The sequence below is a fragment of the Melanostigma gelatinosum genome (genome assembly GCF_949748355.1).
Source record: "Melanostigma gelatinosum genome assembly, chromosome: 7".
Lineage (NCBI taxonomy): Eukaryota > Metazoa > Chordata > Actinopteri > Perciformes > Zoarcidae > Melanostigma > Melanostigma gelatinosum.
In genome coordinates this window covers 11,959,539-11,980,051 of record NC_136640.1, presented here as the reverse complement: position 1 = coordinate 11,980,051, position 20,513 = coordinate 11,959,539, and the positions used below count along the sequence as shown (strand labels likewise).

Here is a 20,513-nt window from a genome sequence, read left to right as displayed (position 1 = left end):
CTTGAGAGACGGACCTGAAGTGCTTTGAATATAAATGGTATTTTACCAGCAGTTCCAGTTAGGGTAAGGCCATTGAAGTATTACCAGAATACTTGAATCACAAAGCCCGCAAATTTGGTTTCTTTTATTAAGGTTCTGGTGCATTTTACAATCAAATCTGCGTTTAAACCACTAAAGCTGGTGAATTTAATGCAGGACACAAAGTTTGTAAAAATGCGACCACTGTCATGGCAGTCGCAATGCGTTGGTAGAGTGCCACCTATAGGACTGGAGGCACTTTCAACAAAAGACTAGCGAGTTCATTTTTTAGTGACTGCACTCCTGCTTGTCCAAATCATTGTTTTATTAAACTACCTATTTGTTCATTTAATTTTCTCCTCCCATGATTATTTCTCCCTCATGATTTTCTCTTTCCTGTGTTTCCTTTCCTTGTGTTGGTTCTTGTCTTGTTTGTGCGTGTGTCTTTGTACACTGCTGTGGGGGCTGTGAGCAGAAGCTCTGGTGGTGCAGAAGAGTGGCAGCAGCAGTTTGCTAGCAGAGGGGAAGCCTGAGTCCTGTGGTAAGATGCTCCTGCTGGATTGGCTGGTGTGACAGCTGCATCTATACATGCTGTAGCCCACGGTGTGAAATTGCCACTCGATGTTGGTTTTAAGAGTGACCGCAAACTTTATTTGTTTCACGTATTTTTTAATCATTATTCAATTTATGACTGGGTGGTCAAAGTGCTGAGTTGCATGTAGTGCTGTGTGGTAAACCGATTCAGCTGCTATACAGGGAACAGGTATGCTTCCAATAACCACAGTTTTGGTCTTTTGGTCTGTGTACTTGTTGAGCAGAACAACTGTTACAGATTGTGAGATATTTGGTTTTTGAACTTCTAAAAGAAAAATCTATACAAAACCACCACAAAAAAATGGTCACGGTTGGAATCCATTGATTGTAGAACTTCAAAGTTAGATTTTGTAATACCAGGATACATTTGCATAGTTTACTTTAAACCGTAATTCCATTCTGTAAGCCTGCAAACTAATATCACATGACTATTCACGTACACTGGGCATGGGCTGCCGGTGTAAACAGGAAGTAGATTGGTTACAGAAAATATTATAGTAATTATTAATAATATTAGAGTATTCTTAAATAATGGAAGGTGGTGCTTGATACTTCAAATCTTCCTCTATTACATCATCGTTTCTAAACTTATGCGTTCGGCCCGTCCACACTCTGAGGTAACCCCGGAGTTTTCTAATCTACCCGGCTTCTGTAGCGTTTCTAAAGTCCTTCGTTTTCGATGCTGTAAAACGCCGGCGTAGTGTGGACACTCAGTGTAAATGTAGCAAAAGATTTGCGTTTTAAAAGGGAAACGTAGTAGTGCGGATGTAAACCTCTGTCTAGGGCACAGTTCATCAAGATATCATCTATTATCATATTCAACAAAGCGTAGGTGTGTTTGAGTCAGTCATCTCCATTGTGTTCAGTCTTGCGTCAATTTAGAATAGAATAAACTCTCTGATGAAAAGCTTTTTATCACAGAACAGCACTTAAAGCTCTGGATTATTTGAAACAGACTTTTAGATTTAAGGAAAGTAGTCTGACCTTTTGTCTGCTTCATTGTAATGATTTGTTGTAATGGTTCCTCCTTTTTGTGATTGTGGAGCTTAAGGTACTCTGTCAGTATTAAAGGTCAGTTTATTCTCTAGAGTAGCTTGTGTTTCATCAAAGGGTGCAGATTTCAGATCAATCAAACCTCTGAATAATACATGAGTTTAGATGGATTAACCTGATCAGCAGTCCTCTCGGTATCAACCAAAAACCTCGACAGAGGCAAAAGACCAACATCTAGAGGCATATTCACACCAGTTCTTTAACCCATCATCTTTTTCCTTGACACCCCTGCCCTCTCCCCCTTTCCCTTCCCCCCGCTGCCGCACTCTGCCTAACCCTCTCACCATGCCCTCCCCCCCACAGCCTGGGGCTTTTGCTTCCCCTAACGTCTCTCCGTGTATTAGCTCCTGTTCCTCCCACTCTCCAACCTAACCCCACCGTTGTCCTCATCGATCGAATCACCTCTCTGGTCGATTCTGCACAAGAAAGCAGCTCTAGGGTTACTTATAAAGTCTCCTTTTTTTTTATAAAGGTGTTTTAAGAAAGCTTGCAATATTACATTTTTTGCTTTTAGAGCATTTTGCATTCTTTGCGTCGTGTGTTCCTTTGTCTGTACTATCCTGTAAGTCTAGTCAGTGTCGGGCCAGACATTAGATCAGCTCTAATCTGTTTTTGCTGCGCTACACCGCATAAGAAAAACCTGAAAAGTAACGTTCCTCCTTCTGGCTCGTGAGACGATAAACAAAAATGTCCGGGTTGCCTATTTCAAACGTCGCCTCACACAGAAGGGCCCTCATTATTAGTGTTTACGTTTTTAAAAGGATTCATTTTACTTTTTTGGTGTCACCACCAGATGAGAAAGTAGACAATGTGTGTAAAAATGTTGCTGTGTAAATGTTTACTGGCCAACCTTAGAACAAGCTTTATTAACTGTACATGCTCAGACTATGGGATGTTGTAATGTTGTTATCCTAGACTACAGGAGATGGGTTATGTGCTGGTATGTTAAAGACTCTTTTCAACAAACAATACTAACATTCCCATCTGCACTGTTTATTGAAAGCAGTGGTTGCTGTCCTCAGTACTCATGTCCATAGTGGCTGCATATAAATCCCATTTTAAAGCAATTTCAGTGTCAGTGATGGGTGTCAAAATATGTTACTGGTCAGTACGGCCAGGAGGAACATAGGCTGAAATCAATGATAGTTCAAAGGTTATTGTTTTAAGTTATACTTTAGAGAATGTGAACCCATCCTTTAAATGGGTGTAAAAACTGCTCTTCATAGCCTGCAAAGTGTGATTATTATCGGTCGGTTGTGTCCAAGCACAATAGATTCTTCAATGTCTTTAAAATATCTGCTCAGGTTTTAGAACAAGGCCGAGGTTTAGTTGTATTCGATGCACTTGCTCCAGCGAGTAAATTTTTTTCTTTAACGACTTCCTGGTACTTTTTGAAGACACTGTTTATGTATTTCTGTCTCACTTGCAGGTCTGGTTCAGCGATGTGTAATCATCCAGAAAGATGAAAATGGCTTTGGGCTCACTGTCAGTGGTGACAACCCAGTGTTTGTGCAGCTTGTCAAAGAAGGTAAGGTGGAGTCTCGAACTTAAGAGGACGAAAGGAAAATCTCTTGTTACAACACCTACTTCTGGTCGAAGCAATAGAGATACGAGCTCATTTTTTTCATGCACTGCCATCAAACTGTCATGGTGGTTTGCTCACAGATGTGAAGGGTACCGGTAATTGGGACTCAGCAACCTCCACCGCTCTGGCACTTAGAGAAGTGAAGCCATTGGCTGTATATTTCCTGCTCAGTAGTTTCACAGTATAGCTGCAGCTTCTGCTTCATCATGTTGTCTTTGACAGGACACTTATATGGTCCCCGGCAGTCTGTCTCTGTCGGTAGAGCATGATGTGGGCTGCTATCGGGTCACAGAAACATTTTCAGTCTACACAGTAGAGCAGAGAGACAGTAAAGGAAGGAACTGCCGTCGGTGCACGGGGAGTGTTCGACTATCTCTGTGTGGCTTCCCATTTGTCCCCGACTCGACTCAAAGCACTCTTTCTTAGTTTCATCTGCATAATTCATACGACTTCTTTTTTGTTTTTAAATGAAGAAAATGTATCTGTAGTATCTTGCTGCGGCTTTTCTTGTTCATCCTTCTACTTTCAGTCCAACTGATCAGACAAGATTATGTCCTTGGTTCAGTGACACCAGTTAAAATGTCCACACTAATACAAAATGCAAATCATAATAGTGTATCAGTAAAACTGTATTTTGTTTGCAAAATACTTCAGCCATATGCTGCTGACTATAGAGTCAGGCGTGGATCCCATAATAACCTGTCTCGTGCCTAAATCCCTTTGTTTTGGGTGGAGCTGTGAAACAGGTCGTTCGTATAATATAACCACTGTTATGGTCTTTCAAAATGGCACTCAAATTGTCACTTTGCAACATCTGGTCTGTCAAGGCTATATTATCTATTCATTGTGCAGAAATATCAGCAATTATGCCATAAAGCTGCATGTCTTATGCGTCTCCCCTCCACGCATTTCATTCTATATCTCTCCTCGCCTCTTCTGTTGCGTTATCGTTTGTTTTCTTGTGTTGCGTTTGCCAGATGGGGCTGCTATGCGGGCAGGTGTTCAGACAGGAGACAGGATCATCAAGGTATTGTGTACATCTTCCTCCATGTTTTCAAAACTGCTAACGTCACTGTTTTCTTGTCCAAGGCCAATACGGAGGCTGTAGGCTGCCACCTTCTGGTCCGTTTGTATGTCTACTCTCTTTATGCTGCTCCTGGGAATGGAGGGAGACGTCGGATTGTAACGCTGAACTGAGACTGGGAGGTTTTTGGTCTCGGCATCTGTTTTTTAATTTTCCTCATTGCTGTCTTCCAGGTTAACGGAACCCTTGTTACACATTCAAACCACATTGAGGTGGTGAAACTTATCAAATGTAAGTCTTCCAGCAAAAGCCACACATTTAACAAGTAAAGCTTTTGAGTATAACTGACTCTTTGACTATGATCTTTCCTATCCAGCGGGCTCCTATGTGGCCCTCACAGTGTTGGGGCGTCCTCCAGGGCTCGCCCAGATCCCTCTGTCTGAAGCAGAGTCTCAAATGCTCGGGGTGAGCATTTCCTCTCCAAACTCCCCAGCAGCTGAACGCCCCTACAGTCCTCTGGACCACCTCTCCTTCACTCAACCACCATGGGTACTAAAGACATCCGTTCATTTCTGTTGTCCTCTGTTTCTTGCCTCCGCAAACTTGCTTTCCTTCCCTATTCTCCCTCCTCACCATCTTGAGGGGTTTCATATGGGTTATCACCCCTTTCAAAGTTGTGTTCAAAGTGGGAATGCTGCGCGGTTATTGCGAGTTATTACACAGTTAAGCCGTCAGCGGAGATGGTAACAGAGTTAAATAGACTTACACGCACACTAAACACAGACGCTGTTGTTTTACACGTCATGCCGGCATGCTATCTAAAATAGCGTTGTATTCTTCATCCCTTCTCACATATTGTCTGTACGCCTCAATATTTGTTAAATGCATCATGGTTACATATTTCTAATCTTTGCTGGAATGCCTCTCATCTGTTGTCTGATGCACAGTTCCTCTATATGCCTTTTTGTTTTTTTCCCCCACAGGATGAAAACAGCAGTGTCTGTAACCAGAGGGTTGACATGTTGCAAAAGATGCTCTCAAAAGGGCAGCAGGGGCTGCAGGTTAGCAGAACAATCACTGCCACTTCCGTCTTCTCTCTATTGTAACACATGTGTTTCTTCGTAGGTGCTTGCAATAGAATCTAAACCCTCTTAAGTAATATTGGGTTATTATCTGTGTTGAAAATGAAAGGATCAGCTCTCATCCATCTTTAAATAGAGCGTTGCGTTGGGTAGGAGGCAGGTACTACGTGTACCCTTAACACGATTGGTTTTTATGCAGTAGATTAAAATAGTATCTTCCTCAACATCCCACACTTCAGAACAGATTCAACACATGACATAGGCCCTGTTCAGACCTGGCATTAACATATGTCTTGTGTGTCAAGCTCTAAGTACATCAGTTCACACCTGGCATTCACTCAGTGGTTTGTGTGACATGAGAAATACTTTTAAAATACTAATGTTTCACAACATGCAACACAAAATACACCGAGCTACCTGTAGTGCCGTTGCTCCACCTAGTGGAAAAATCACACCGGACTGCACCACTGAAGAACTCCAAACAAAACAGTCTATTCCTTGGAAATTGTCCAAGATGTTTGAGGCATTCATTGTGTGTCTCTATTGGCTCTAGTGGCTTCCCGAAGTTTGTGAACAAAGCCAGCGAACGAGTTCGTACTTGCACTCGCGTAGAGGACATCTGTTGAGTAGGCGGTCCTTCGGTGTCGCACGGGACACTGAAGGACTCGCACCTGTGCTTAGAGCGGTCCACTGGTGACCGGATCACCCAAGACGCATGTCAATGCCAGGGCTGAATAGAGCGTGACCTAGTAGGCTTGCTACTGGTCCTGATTGCTTATTTTGATTTCACCTCTCTTGCTGTAAAGGCCATGAAGGAGGAGTACAGCAGGAACCCCTCCCCCAAACTACTGAAAGACATCCAGGAAGCTAAGAAACACATTCCTCAGCTGCAGGGTCAGCTCTTCAAGGCCACTGGGGCAACACAGGTAAAGCCAACGACCCCCTTCATCGCCATGTGCTTGCATACAGAATAGGGTATCCAGGGTCACTGATCTACCAGCAAAAATCCAAGCAGTATAATTGTGTGTAGCGCGTTCAGGGATCGCTCCAGACAAACATTAATCCTAACCTTATCAGAGGAAAAGACTTTCTCTGTGGGAAGCCTCTCTTTTGTGTCTGTGTGACAGCTTATTTACATCACTTACTAAACCTTGTGTTATGTATGTCAACACATTCATCTGCTCTCTCAATTTTAACAGTCCCATTTTATGAGAATATGTTAAAATACTCATAAATTCCTACTTTTGTTAATTGTCACCAATGTGGCCTGTGAGCCTCGTTTGTCCTAAACATGTGTCACTGTGGTCTTTGTGGCGGTTGTTGTTGTGTAATGAGGTTGTTCGTAGTTAATACCAGATCTTGTTTTTACATGAATCTGTAGGAGGCTGTTCCAGGTGGAGATGCAGATGGTGGTAGCACGTTTGAGACGGAGCACTCTAAGGGAGACAACAGTACACACCTGTCCTGGAGCAGCACTCCTGTAAGTTACAACACAGTTAAAATGCCCCTCTGAACTTTATATTAAACTTTGAGTCCAAGACTAGGCAAGCTTGAGGACAATGGCTGCACGGCCTCGTGCTGAACTAGATGAGTGAAATCAATCTTAATTAGCGCTGCTTAGCTTTGGCTGTGCTAAGTATTGATTCTGCATTCAAATTTATGTTGGGCATGTATGAAAACGAATGGAATAAATTAATTGGCAACAGTTGTTGTGTTTTTTTGGAGATTTGTTTGATGTTCGTGGCACCCCGGTAGCTCACCTGGTAGAGTGGATGTAGGCTGAGTCCTTAGCAGCAACCCCGCTTTGAATCTGATCCGCAGCCCTTTTGCTGCATGTCGTCCCTTCTCTCTCTTCCTCTTTCCTGTCTACTTTCAGCTGTATTAAACCAAAGGCAAAAGACTCAGATAATGTAATGCTTTTTTTCCATCCCACCTGCAGACATCTCGTGGATTTGGACCTGGATCTCCAGAGAGCCTTTACCCAAGAGAGCCATCCTATCCCAGCCCAAAGAGCACCACCAGGAACAGCTTCAACTCCTGCCACTCTCCAGAGGCAGAGGACGCCACTGACCTGGTAACTGTGCTCTTTGGCCTAGTGAACATTCTGCCAAAGGAAATGTACTTATTCACTCCCTTTCCTGGTGTAAACTCGGGAAAGAGAACTTTTCAAGTGTGTTCTATAGAAAAACATTTCATGTTGAATCTCAGATCAGTTGAGCTATAAATGTCCAGTTGGAGAATTTCTGGAAAACACTAATTCCACAACTGTCTTTCCCCCAGGACTCTCTGTCCCCTACCACAGTCAGCAGTCCCTCTTCCTCCCGCCTCGTCTCGCAAATCATTGGAGCTGAGGATGACTATTTTGATTCAGACCAGGAGCAGGTATTTATCCACAGTGCAGCATTAACATCTATGGCAGTTACGAAAGGTAGTTACAGCAGGCCCCAGCGAATGCTATTGTGACGTGCACTTATGCACGCTAGTTATAAAGAACACACACTGTGGGCTGGCGTCTGTTTATAACAAATGTATGTTTGAAAGGCATGGCTGTTTACTCGGGTCTTTTACAAGAGATTTTGCGCCAAAACGAATCACTGGGCCTATATCGTCTCGTCAAATAGTGACCTGACATTAGACAACATCGACATTCATATTACAGCAATCATTGCATTTCTGTGAATGACAAACACATCTGAAATTATACATGTAATTTAAATATTTTTTTATAGTTCATGTAGAATATTCATATCATTTGGGATGTTTTTGGATAGATTGCTACTGAAAAATTAAAACCATGATGGAGATGGGTTTGCTTTTTTGCCTGTACTCCCAATGGGCCTCCCACCTTACGGGCCCCAGTGCAAACACACTGCAGGCGCTGTCTATATTTACGCCCCTGATATATGGTCCGGTTCAGACCAGACAGTAACATCCAACTTGGGTGACCCGATCACAAGTGGACAGCTCTAAATACAGGTGTTAATAATGCACATAAGACGAATGGAGGACGCATTGAGATACGATCGCTCGGACCACTTTCGGAGGTGGTATGTCCCACATTTCGTGTGTGTGTGTGTGTGTGTGTGTGTGTGTGTTACTGATCAAGTGATGGTGGAATGACTTAACTTTCGACTGAGGTAATCCGTTGCGTTGTTGGTGGTGATGGGGATATAAGAGCCATCTATTGCTTCTCAAAGCTATCCATCTTCCACAGTCTGTTCCCTTGATGCAAGCTCATAATTTGGCACTGAAGTGTGTGTATATATGGCGACAAACTTCCCAAAACACAATTGGACACTGTTAATTGGTGTTGCTGCCTCCCACCGGTTAAAAGCAACAACGCATTTGGTCTTTGCAAATGGAAATGATGTACGTGTTAATTTGCATATAGATCAGGGAAGTGAGATCCGATCACAAGTGGTCGCCCGAGGCGCGTGTGGAGACGCATTCTAATGCTTGGTGTAAACTGAGTCCTACTTAGAGATGTCCACTTGTTATTGAATCACCCAAAATGCACGTTACATGGGGCAGGGACAATCCTAATACGACACTCACCTGTCATATTCAAAACATTTTTCAAATGGCTTGATGCTGTAATAATAAACTTTTCTTTGCAATAAATGTCTAAATAATACTATTCAAATTCATGTCACATGTGAAGTCAGCGAATGCAAACTGTTGTACCGATTTTGTTCCAGACAAATGGCCAGTGTAACAGCTTTAACAACATGGAGCAGCTCAAGTCTCGTCCCGCCCACCTCGCAGCCTTCCTTCACCATGTCATGTCTCAGTTCGACCCCGCTCCTGTGGTAAGACCCTCCTCCTTCACACCTTATAATAATCTTTAATGTATTCATTTCCTGTTTTCGTGCAACCTGGCAGACACTACCGCTCACAGTTTGCTTTCATAAATCTTTATCTTATGTCCTTAGCTGTGCTACCTCTATGCTGACTTCTACAAGCAGACCAACTCCAAAGAGACCAGACGGGTGTTCATGGACCTCCACACCTTCTTCATTGACCGTGGAGCGGTAAGTACAGTGTTTGAGCACAGCCCCAACATCTGTGGTTGTTTTCTTTCAGTCCGAAGCTCAAACTCCAATCTAAAAACACCACGATGAGATTTTTCTGATAAAACATGGAGTGATACACTAATAGCTCACAGTTAACACCACATTGTCCATTTACAAGTTAGAATAAAGTGATACATCCGTCACTAATTGACTGTTTCATTATTCATAGGTCATAACATGATTATGAGTGCCTTCATTTATTATCCGTACTCGCGTTGACATTTTAAATTATTTGAAAGGTTTTTGCTGGACTTCAGTGTATTTAATTATTTATCTTTATTGTTTTCGTTTTCCAGAATTTGAAAGTTGCTGTCCCTGAATCCATCTCTACTGATCTCGGTAAGTACGCTGTGCTTCCGCTTCATTTGCTCATCTGCCTGGAGCCGTTTCGAGGAGGCAATTTCTTCTGTTACGGCCCCCTTTTGTGCTTCTGTTGGCTCACTTCCTCCATTTGGCCATCCTCATTATACAGTCCCTGTAAGCCATGCGCACTCCCGACCAAGGTGTTAAAAAAATCAAATGCTCTGATGGGTTGGAAAGTATTGCTTAACCTTAATAGAGCGTATTTAGTGTGCACTTGACATAATCCTGTTAGAGACTTGGCGTACTGTATATATGAGTGTGTGTGTGTCCGTGTGTTTGCAGACCGCCGGCGGACAGAACTGATCCCTGAGGAAATAAACAGACAACATGTTCAAACACTGCAGGACTCTCTGCTCCCTGACATCCAGAAGAACCTTGAGGACTTCAGGTAAACATGTCAACTCAGAATCTTTATTTCCCATGGTTTACTTGAGGATTTGGTTCTCGCATCAAGGAAAATTGAAAAGAGCATTATCAACCGAACAACTATGTGACTTGATATGTTGGCACATGTAGGCAGAAGCGCAGTATGGGCCTAACGGTGGCTGAAGTAGAGCTGTCCAGACTGGACCAAGAGAGCGTCAGAGACCGTGTCACTCTGGAGAGAGAGCGCTCGTACGCTGAAAACATCATCACCAAGATAGAGGACATCCTGTAAGTAGCACATGCAGACACGGTTACCTGACACACAGGCCATGCATGCAGAGATATGCTGCTCGGATGCACAAGCATCTCATGTTTCTAACCATTACCAGCTACTCAGTCTGTTTTCTTTGTATTGTTTATAGGTTAACTACTCAGACCACAGAGGAAGAGAAATGGTGAGCAAGCTTATATTGTGGAGCCTTTGGTTGATTGATATGAAGAGTATTTCTCAAAGCATATGATTGGGATCATTTAGGACGTCAGGGGCTCAAACCATCTGTGGGTTCATTGCATTTTCAATCTGTAATGTGTCCCACAACATTCCGAAATAACTCTCAGTATTTATGACTTTATTAGACTGCTTGTCTCCTTTTAAAATAAATTCTTTAACAAAAGAAGAAAATCTAAATGCTAAATGAATAATATCTCTCAGTGCTTGTCATGTTTTTCAACCTTTAAAGTTTAGTTTTGCATTTTTCGGCCAAGAACACCGAACATTTCGGTGTCATCCAAGCCCTATTCTACATCCCCCGCAGTTTACAAATGAAACACGCGGCCGTCCCTTAAAGAGAACGTGTCATTTATGCAGTGTGTTTATTTTAAATAATTCAAAAGTGTGACTGATTGAAACTTGTTTGAAATGCCATATGTTCGCAGCATACCCCAGATGGTTTGTGTAGAAACTGTAGAGAAGGACTGGTGTGACATATGGTGCAAGTCACAATATGGACACTTCCAATCTCAGCATTCTGTTTGTTTTGTCAGATCTAATTCAAATGGAGCAACTAAACTGAAAGAGTTGCCACTTTTGTTTTCATTTAGCACTACAATGCAGTATGTCATCTATACGTACATGAAGCACCTTGGTGTGAGGGTCAAGGAACCTCGGGGTCTGGAGTCCAAACGTGTCAGGATCAACTTTCTTCCCAAGATCAAGGTATTTAACATTACTTTTTGCGCTTTTGCCCCTCTCTCGCTCCCTTTATCATCTACCTGACACTTCCCTTGTTGTTAATAAATTACAGAAAAGCATCAAGACAGAAAAGGAAGGAGAAGAGAAGGTGAAGAAACCCAGGTTTCCCAGTATCCTTGGACCTCAGCGTCGGCCCAGCCGCATTGAAGCAGCATCTGGTGAGTTAGGACTTACGATTGAGCCAAAATGATGACGCTGCTTCGAAAGCTTTTTTCAAATTTTGACGCCATTTTTCTCCTCGTTCAGTAAGTAAAGCCTTGGATGGTCGCCCCCGGCCGCAGAAACAGTTGTCTCAGCCCACACTGGGGGCAAGTGATCACATGGAAGCCGGTCGTCTCAGAGGCAGCCAATCCAGCGAGGGCTCTGAACTCGTACACTCCATGTCTATCAACTCCTCGTCCCCAAACAGCGCCACCTATAGCTCAGACACTAGCACTGATATGGGTGAGCGACTAGATTAAACTGGTCGGTGGAAGAAGAACACAGAGGAGGCGATGGATTTTAACTTGTTACTTGTCTCTCAGGTGGGACTCCGACCTCAGGCCCGTCCAGGCTGAGTGACGGCCTTCAGGCCGACCCCCTTGATGGGTTGCCGTACCCTGCTCCGCAATTTGACCTTTACAGCCTGGACCAACTGCAAGAGGATGACAGAGAAAGCGACAGGTGCATTTACAGTCTCATTTGCATGAACAGTTTAGCTCCATTAACAAGAGAATATTTACAGTTAACATTGATTTTACTGTTTTGCAGAACCCACGAGGGAACACCAAAGGCCATAAGAAGGTGAGGACACCTGATCATTTTCACACTCGCATAAAATCCATCCAAGTTGTCAGATGAGGAGCTAACTCTCTGTCTGGCCCTAGGCTCGAGGGGCTGGGTGCAGCTGACGTCCAGAGTGAGGACGACCAGGGAACGGACTCTGAGCACGACCCTCCAAACTGGCAGCAGCTGGTGGGGCGAGAGATCCTAGCGGGCCTCAGGCCTCAGGAAATCAAGAGACAGGAAGTCATCAATGGTGAGGACATGGGGCTTACCACTTCACATTAAGTTACAATTCATTTTAACCAGATCTGTTGTCAAAGAATAGAAGTGGTTCCACCTCAATGTACTTAAAATACTGTTGTTTTATAGAATATGATGAGTAGAAGAGAGAGATATGCAGCAGCAGAGCATCTGCTGGGGTCCAACCCAAGTTGTTGTCAAACGTTGCATCATGATGAGTTGTACAAATGATCTGCGATCTTCAATCAACGTCTTGCATTGTGTCTGCAGAGCTGTTCTATACAGAGCGCGCACATGTAAGGATGCTGAGAGTTTTGGACCACGTTTTCTACCAGAAGCTCTCAAAAGAGGCCATCCTGCCTCCTGCTGATATCAAGAACATCTTCACCAACCTGGACGACATTCTACAGCTGCACGGTACACATCCTTCAAACCTATCTGTGCATGACTGCTCTTGAACCATTAAGATTCAGTAAAAACTATTTAAAAGTAAGGTAGTGAGAATCTAAATTAAGTTTAAAGTCAAACTAACTACAACAGCAGCACACACAGCACCCTCACATTCTCACGTTGTATCCTTCATCTTTGTCATCCTATGTACACAAACACACACTGACAATTGTTGCCTCTCTTTTGACATTCAGTTTCAATACTGGAGCAAATGGCAGCCGTTCGGAAGAGAAATGAGTCTTCAGTAATTGATCAGATAGGAGACGACTTGCTCTCCTGGGTAAGTCCAATTCTCAGGCTGGAATTGTATTTCCTCTTTCAAACATTTTCTGATATTGAATACATTTGAAGATGACTGATGGTGGTAGGAAAAAAAAAAAACAGTATTGTTCACAAAGATATTGAACTGCTGCCCGAAATTGCTTCATGGTGAGAAAAAGATGTTGACGTTGGCGTGAGATTGCTTTCTTCAGCCTCTATTCTGATCATTTTGAAATGTCCTGCGTATGTAAAACTGGTTGTGTACAGTTCAAATATGACAGAGAAGGGGTTAACATGGTATTCTTGAATCCTACACCAAAATCCTGAAAGTCAAAAACCTCCGAGACACAAAAGAATAACTCAGCCAAGAAATGTAATCACGGTGGAAGCCTGTTTCTCAGTAAACGGTTGTGTCAGTCAGTGCCCTAGATTTGGCTGACATCTCGATATCATGTGTCATACATTAGATGTGAGGCAGCTGCACTTCAGCTGGCAGCCTCGTCTAAATTGTCTCCGTGGGGTAGAAGTAGGGTAAATGGTGCCCCGAGGGTCCGAGCATTGATCTAGTCTACATTTAAAACTTGAGCCGTCTCTGCCACGAGGTCTTAAAGCCTGGCCCCCCTTCTGGGAGTTGCTTGTTCATTGTAGTGGCTATGTTCTAGACATTTCCATAGCAACTACCCACCCCCTGACCCAGATCGAGTGACTGATCAGCGCGTCTGCCCTGTCCTGTCTTGGGTTGGGTGGTTACAGTTCAGCGATGGAGAGGAGGAGACGATCAAGAAGGCGGTGGGGACGTTCTGCAGCAACCAGCCGTTTGCTCTCGAGATCATCAAGACCAAGCAGAAGAAAGACTCGCGGTTCACGTCGTTCATCCAGGTACTGACATTACGCTTTCCCAACTGGGTCCATCTGTGAAACGTGTCGTTAGCTGCTGCACTGACTGAAGGCTCAGAATGCGTCACGCAGAGGAGTTAAACGACACGTGCAGCTGACATGCCAATTCTCTGAAGCTACATTTAGTATTGCTCAGTCACGATTTGTACTTGTTCAGAGATGTATTTTGGCTTTTTGCCGACCGCTTAAGTTCACCCATCCTGATTTAATTTGTTTTATTGCTTTGTAGGAGGCAGAGAGTAACAGACTGTGTCGCCGACTGCAGCTTAAAGACATCATTCCTGTAGAGATGCAGCGGCTCACCAAGTACCCACTGCTACTAGAGAACATCGCCAAGTACACAGGTGCTGCGGCGCTGCCTTACCAATCACAGTTCCTTCACAACAGTTTGCAGTGATTTCTGCACCTGGTTATTGTTTCATAAAAATGTCACATTTGAGAAGTTGAAACTAGTAAAGAAAAATTGGGGCATTTCTACCTTTTTTAAAAAATGATTTTATTGATAATTTAAAATGATTAAGTCAACTTTCTGGTGTTGAACTAATTGCTGCAGCTTAATAAACTAGTGACGGTTGTATAAACAGTGGACACTTGGACATGCATGACGCCTTAATGAAGTCAACCTGCCCGCTGGAGGAGATGCAGAACAGATTTATACGAACAACATACACGGAAGTACAAAAACGGATCCCTCTCCTCCAGTCTTATTCACACGCGTCAAAGTTTGTCACAAATACTTTGTCAATCCCTGATTCTGTCACAGGGAGAGAAATTGTGATTTACTTTTAAAAGTGACAGTTTCAAACCACAATTATACTTAATCCCTCCACTATTTCATACAATTATAAACCCTCCGAAGTTAACTAGAAATAGTTTCATGCTCCTAGTTTCTCTGCACTGCATGAACTCCACAAGAAGAGTTCAGTTACTGTTACCTCTCTCCTGTGAACCTAAAATCAATTAGATCGTACGAGGCAATTAATTCAACATGGAAACTAACTGTACGCATGCTGTGAGTAACCAAGGAAACAGGTAATACAGGAACAATACAAAGTTTGCATTTCATATTTAGAATGTAATCGAATAAAATAGATACAGATGGAACTCCATAGATAGAAAAAAGTGGATGGAAATGAACAAAATCAAGTCTTAAGCAATGTTCTGTGTGGCAGCGTGTTTCCAACAAGTGAATTACAGAGACAAATGGAGAGATTAGCGTTTTAATGCTCATGGGGAGCGGCTGTGCACATTTTGGGAAACGTCTCGCCCATTATTTGGTCCATCATGTTAATCTTGGCTGGGGTTTGGGTGTCACACAGAGAGAACGCACTAACGATAAAGTATAACCAGCTATTACAGGGTCGTAATGCCCCTCTGCTTTATCTTAATGTTTTTGAACGATAGTGTGCTCATGGACAGAGGAAATATCCGTTTGCCGGACAGCCCCCTGCAGAACTGTGGAGGCCTTCTTGTTTGATGTCATAATATCTTTCAGACAACGCCGTGGAGAAGGACAAAGTGAAGCAGGCAGCAGACTGCTGTCGGAAGATTCTCAATCACGTCAACCAGGCTGTTAAGGAATCTGAGGACAAGCAGGTAGGATGTTTTTTTTTAAGTCTTGCTTTTTATTTTATGCCATCCACTTGACTTTTCTCTTCTTTCCCTTAAGTCTCATCCTCAGTCGTCTCTTCTTTTCTTTTTTTTCTTCATCTCTACCACAATTAATTTTTTCCACTACCTTCTTTGCTCCCCAGGCAGCGGCTTCCTTTTTAAAGAGCACTTACTTATCCCCTTTCCCGTGTCTCCATTTTCTTTTTGTCCTTTCTCTAGAGGTTGGAGGACTATCAGAGAAGATTGGACCTCTCTACTCTCAAGCAGACAGACAACCCCATGATCCTGGAGCTAAAAGTGAGTTATCTACATGACCCATTTAGCTTCATTTAAAGCACACTCGCTAGTCGTACACCCACATACGCTGTATGAAATATCTGCTCGGCAGAAAGCTAGTGCTGGTGGAGAAGGCTCCATGGACCACCAGCAAGTACTTATACGCTTTACATTTATTTTCCCATTCTACCTCCTTCAGAATTTGGATTTAACCAAGAGAACAATGGTGCACGAGGGCCCGCTGTCATGGAAAGTGAACAAGGACAAGACTATTGGTTTGTAATCGGCACATTATAAGAGTTTGATTGTTTTATATTGCTGCCGAAAAACTAAATACAAGTAATTTCTCTGTCTCCTTTCAGAGTTGTACACCCTCCTGCTGCAGGACATCTTGGTTCTGCTCCAGAAACAAGATGAACGTCTGATCCTGAAGTGTCACAGTAAAAACCTGGCAGGCTCCGCAGATACCAAACATATCTTCAGCCCCATCATCAAACTCAATACTGTGCTGGTGCGCTCTGTGGCCACAGGTCAGTTTACACCCAATCTCTCGGTCTGTTTTGCATTTTTAAACACGGCGGTACAGTCATTAGATCGAAACAAAGAACGAAAGCACACCTCACTGTACAACATCCAGGCAACCCTGAATACGGCATCAGGAAGTCTAAGGCTTCATGCGTGTTGGGCAAAATTGTGATTAATCTCACCCTCAACCTTCTGCCCACACTCTCTCCTGCCAGACAACAAGTCCTTCTTCGTCCTATCCATGTCAGACGGAGCCCAGATCTATGAGCTGATGGCGCCCACAGTCTCCGATCAGAGAACGTTAGTCCACACTTTGATTGATTCATTGAATTTGCATTGCTCCAGTTGTTAAATAGGCTAATGACTAGTTTTTTTTTCTCCCTGGCACAAGGTGGCAGCGTCTAATCACCCAGAGAGCTGATGCCATGAAAGTCAAACCTCACAGCGTCATACCATTACCTCAGACTGAGTATGTTGTTGTCATCATCTTGCTTATATGATCCAATCAGATTGTTCTCAGGCTTGGAGCTTGCTATTTACATAAGATGTTGCTTGTGTGCCAGTGGGGAGCGAGACGGTGTGGAGATCATTACAGCAGGTGTTTCCAGGCTGAGTCGAGACCCAGACCGCACATCCACCGGCAGCACCCAGTCCACAGGTAGCTGGAGACGCATGCTTTTCATCCATAGTGCTGTATATGTTCTATCCTAGTCGACTGCAGATAATCCTTATCGAATTACAATCCCTCAGATAAAGAGAGCAGTCCGGCGCCTAGAAGTGTGACGCAGAGCTCTCTGCCAGGTAATAATCCATTTGAGGGAATAAAGGCAGAGGAAGAGGAGGAGGAGGAAGGTTTTGTGGACCCAGAGTTTCCTTATCAAGCGGCGGAAGACGGCAAAGAAGGAGACTCGTTTAACATGTTTCCCTCCAGAGCAGACGAAGCACTGAAAACATGTAAGCGCACAGAACAGATGACTCAACATGAAATCGGCTCAATCAATCAGCCGCACACAGATTGAGCCCCCCCCCCTTTTTCCTCATCGTTCCCTCAGTGGCAGCGTTGAAGCAGGTGTTGGTGACCCAGCTGATGTCCCAGGAGGCTTTAGAGCAAACCAAACGCTCCACGGGGGTACGTCTCCTCAGGACCACCTCTCTGCGGACACCCGTAGACAGCCGCGCTCGGGGGATGGTCCACAATGGCTCGGAGAAGATTAGCTCCCAGACAGAGGACCCGACTCAGGACCTGGGCTCTGGGGACACGGGCTTCTTTGATTCTCCTGAAGATTATGGTAAACCTGGACATTTTTGAACAATTTAGCTGTTATTAGTTACTTCAATTACTTTCTCAGTGCTCTTTGTCTCTCCTTGATCCTGCAGTAGTAGTACTAAATCGCATCATTTGATTCTATCAGCAGGGTATTTAGTCCTGGGGGGTTACGGCGGTCCAGGGGAGAGCAGCACAGACGATGACATCTTGGCATCAACCACAGGAAAGCAGCTGAGATCCTCGCAAGGCTGTGCTGCCGACTCCGGCATCAACTTGCGTTTTTCTTCTACGTCACAGGCCGGCAGCCTCTCCTCTTTTAGCAGACAGGTCTTGTCTCACCTCAGAAACCTTCAGGTCAACCTCAACTATCTGAAGGTATCAAACCGCCACCGAGCTCACCGACACACATTCTTATGAAAACAGTGTGCCGTTTAAACATTGCGGTCATTTGTATTGTCTGATCTGACCGTGTTGTTTGTTTCTCTCAGGAGGTTGAGGCCAAGTACAATAATCTAATACGCCAAAGGCCAGAGAGGTCAGCAGCAGACACGGATGGAAACAAAGGTAGCTCAATTCATGCTCAGTGTCAACATATGAATTACTAGATGTTAATATATGAATCACAGCCCTTATCCGTCTTTTTTCCTGATCCTGCACCTCCAATTTGTTTTCCCCCAGATAAGAGATAGTGGAAGACAGTACCGCAGCTTTTAGCTCCCAAAGAGGAAGGACCGCCTTGTGGTCTGTTCCTACTTCTTGTGTCCTGGACATTCTGGACATCCTATAAGCTTGTCCTCTCACTGCTGAGTCCCGTGTCTTGCATCACCCTCGCCCACGGTTGCCACAGAGAATGAGACGAGTGTGAGCAGAAATGTTTGAAGGGTGGCGCCATCTTTGTGACCCCCCCCCCCCCCCCCATCAACACAAGGCAATCAGGAAAGTGGGATTGCCCTGAAAAAACCTCACCCCTCTACCAGACAACACCCATTTTTCCCAGACCTCCCTGCAAGAAAGAGAACTTATACCAAAATGTACAAAGATGTGTGTTTAGAATATATATATATATATATATGAAACACAAAACAAGAAAAGGAAAATTTTAAGATAATGTATTCAGATTTGTTTTTTATCCCAAGATGTATTTATTTTCTTTCTTTTCATTTAAAAAAAAAAAAAAAAAAAAAAGTGTTTCCAACATTGCTTGCATGCCTTTGGCCATGGTGTTACTGTTTCAGTCAATCAGGGTTAGTGTGAGTGTTGGGTGCACGCTAGTCTAGCGTACCCTGATGAAGTGGCAGGATATATTCAGACTGATAGAGGCCAGACTTGCGATGGCTAGATCCCATTGTGTTAAAAACTCTTGAAATGTGTTAAAGTCTAGAATTTCAGATAAATTCTAGTTGTGGTGTTCACTAGAATGAAGAGTCTGGAGGCTCTGATCTGGTCCTGTTACATTTTCGTGCTGCCTCTTTCCTCCTCCTCCTGTGAGGGGTATTTTGCCTCTCGGCTGCTCCTCTTCTCCGATGCGTGTGACCCTTCCCCTTTCTTTTTCCTGTGAACACTTTCGGGTGTCATCCTTCTCCTTTTCCTCACAGCCCAGTGTCTTTCGTGCTTATTTAAACCCTCCCACACTCTATATGTCATGCTTCTTCATTTGCATTTGGGTATTTTGCCCCGTTCCCCCCCCCCCTCTACAAGGAGCGCTCATGCTCTTTCTGTGTCAGCTCCTAACAGAGATGCTGCTTCTTTCTGCTTTCACGGCGATGCTGATCTGCCTGATATTCTAACAATGTCATGAAGTTCAACATATGTACAATGATCAAGTTGGAAGGTTATGCATAACTTTAATAAATAAATGGTGCCATGACACATTCAAAAAGGAAAACCTTGATTTTTCTTTTCCCCCATTTAAGCTTTTATGTGCACCTGATTTTGTATGAATTTCATGAAAAGGTGGTCGGTATAACCACAAGTATATTTTTCTTGTACAGCACTCATTGAATGGAGAAATGATTAAAGACTTAAAACATGAGAACGGTCAAGGACACCTGAGCATTAGTCATGATGGATAAGCAAGTGTCAAACAAAAGCCTATCCTTGAATTTGTTCAGTGAAATACGTCCGTATATTTAAACCTGACGACGTCCACTGGTCATAATGTCAGTACTGACCTCTTGTCCTTACCTGTATCAGATAGTATACATTTCTCATATGTCGGAATCGTTCTATTCCCTGCTGATGAGATGTCACCTCCATACATCATGTAAGATGTAATGTTAACAATCTGCCCTAATATAATCCCTTTTTACACGGTGCCGTAGGTCCTAGCTACGAAACAGCCTAACTTCAGTAAATGCTTTATATTTAAACCAAAAATAAGGGATTTTATCTTCGCCACTTGGGAGAAACTGAGAACAAAACTATCCATCATGTTTAGCAAAAAGTTGCCTTTATACACATCCTGCAGTTACACTGAGCAACATTATTGTAGGCTTTTTCAATGAAAACAGCTGCCTACTGTGGCCAGAAACAATGCTGTGGTTAAAACTTGATTTTTTTAACTGTTACAAATTGCCCTTTTGTCTTTATCTTCTGGTGTGCACAATGCTACGCCTAGGGTGTCCTTAGTCCTTTTTCTAGTTATTTGACTGAACTAAATGGGCTGGAATTCCAATTTAAGCATATAGCATGGTGGTGTGGTGTACGGTCCCTTTTTAATGACTATACTATGCAAGTGAATGAGTAGGTATCCAATAATGTTCAGCTGGCAGAGGTTCAGTGTATTGTCAATGGACACAGGGCTCTGAAAGA

At 43.5% G+C, this 20,513-nt stretch overlaps 1 protein-coding gene across 3 annotated transcripts in view; it reads left to right on the top strand.

Moving 5' to 3' along the window:
• arhgef12a (Rho guanine nucleotide exchange factor (GEF) 12a) overlaps positions 1-19,552 on the top strand; it is a 36,439-nt gene extending 16,887 nt beyond the window's left edge. The window contains exons 4-41 of one of the 3 annotated variants that reach the window (XM_079272209.1): positions 494-559; positions 3,095-3,193; positions 4,228-4,277; positions 4,508-4,565; positions 4,651-4,823; positions 5,258-5,335; positions 6,163-6,282; positions 6,738-6,836; positions 7,296-7,430; positions 7,637-7,738; positions 9,055-9,165; positions 9,289-9,387; positions 9,726-9,768; positions 10,075-10,180; positions 10,309-10,446; positions 10,581-10,613; positions 11,260-11,374; positions 11,463-11,568; positions 11,657-11,854; positions 11,935-12,073; positions 12,161-12,193; positions 12,277-12,428; positions 12,686-12,832; positions 13,060-13,145; positions 13,880-14,005; positions 14,253-14,367; positions 15,519-15,619; positions 15,854-15,931; positions 16,110-16,185; positions 16,273-16,440; positions 16,651-16,735; positions 16,827-16,904; positions 16,999-17,093; positions 17,186-17,389; positions 17,488-17,724; positions 17,848-18,077; positions 18,191-18,266; positions 18,381-19,552. In XM_079272209.1, the coding sequence (XP_079128335.1) occupies positions 494-559; positions 3,095-3,193; positions 4,228-4,277; positions 4,508-4,565; positions 4,651-4,823; positions 5,258-5,335; positions 6,163-6,282; positions 6,738-6,836; positions 7,296-7,430; positions 7,637-7,738; positions 9,055-9,165; positions 9,289-9,387; positions 9,726-9,768; positions 10,075-10,180; positions 10,309-10,446; positions 10,581-10,613; positions 11,260-11,374; positions 11,463-11,568; positions 11,657-11,854; positions 11,935-12,073; positions 12,161-12,193; positions 12,277-12,428; positions 12,686-12,832; positions 13,060-13,145; positions 13,880-14,005; positions 14,253-14,367; positions 15,519-15,619; positions 15,854-15,931; positions 16,110-16,185; positions 16,273-16,440; positions 16,651-16,735; positions 16,827-16,904; positions 16,999-17,093; positions 17,186-17,389; positions 17,488-17,724; positions 17,848-18,077; positions 18,191-18,266; positions 18,381-18,391 (4,166 nt within the window). In that variant the 3' untranslated portion in view covers positions 18,392-19,552. The remainder of the gene's footprint in view (positions 1-493; positions 560-3,094; positions 3,194-4,227; positions 4,278-4,507; positions 4,566-4,650; positions 4,824-5,257; positions 5,336-6,162; positions 6,283-6,737; positions 6,837-7,295; positions 7,431-7,636; positions 7,739-9,054; positions 9,166-9,288; positions 9,388-9,725; positions 9,769-10,074; positions 10,181-10,308; positions 10,447-10,580; positions 10,614-11,259; positions 11,375-11,462; positions 11,569-11,656; positions 11,855-11,934; positions 12,074-12,160; positions 12,194-12,276; positions 12,429-12,685; positions 12,833-13,059; positions 13,146-13,879; positions 14,006-14,252; positions 14,368-15,518; positions 15,620-15,853; positions 15,932-16,109; positions 16,186-16,272; positions 16,441-16,650; positions 16,736-16,826; positions 16,905-16,998; positions 17,094-17,185; positions 17,390-17,487; positions 17,725-17,847; positions 18,078-18,190; positions 18,267-18,380) is intronic. The other 2 variants (XM_079272210.1, XM_079272211.1) reach the window with 2 other exon arrangements.
• Positions 19,553-20,513: the final 961 nt, after the last annotated feature.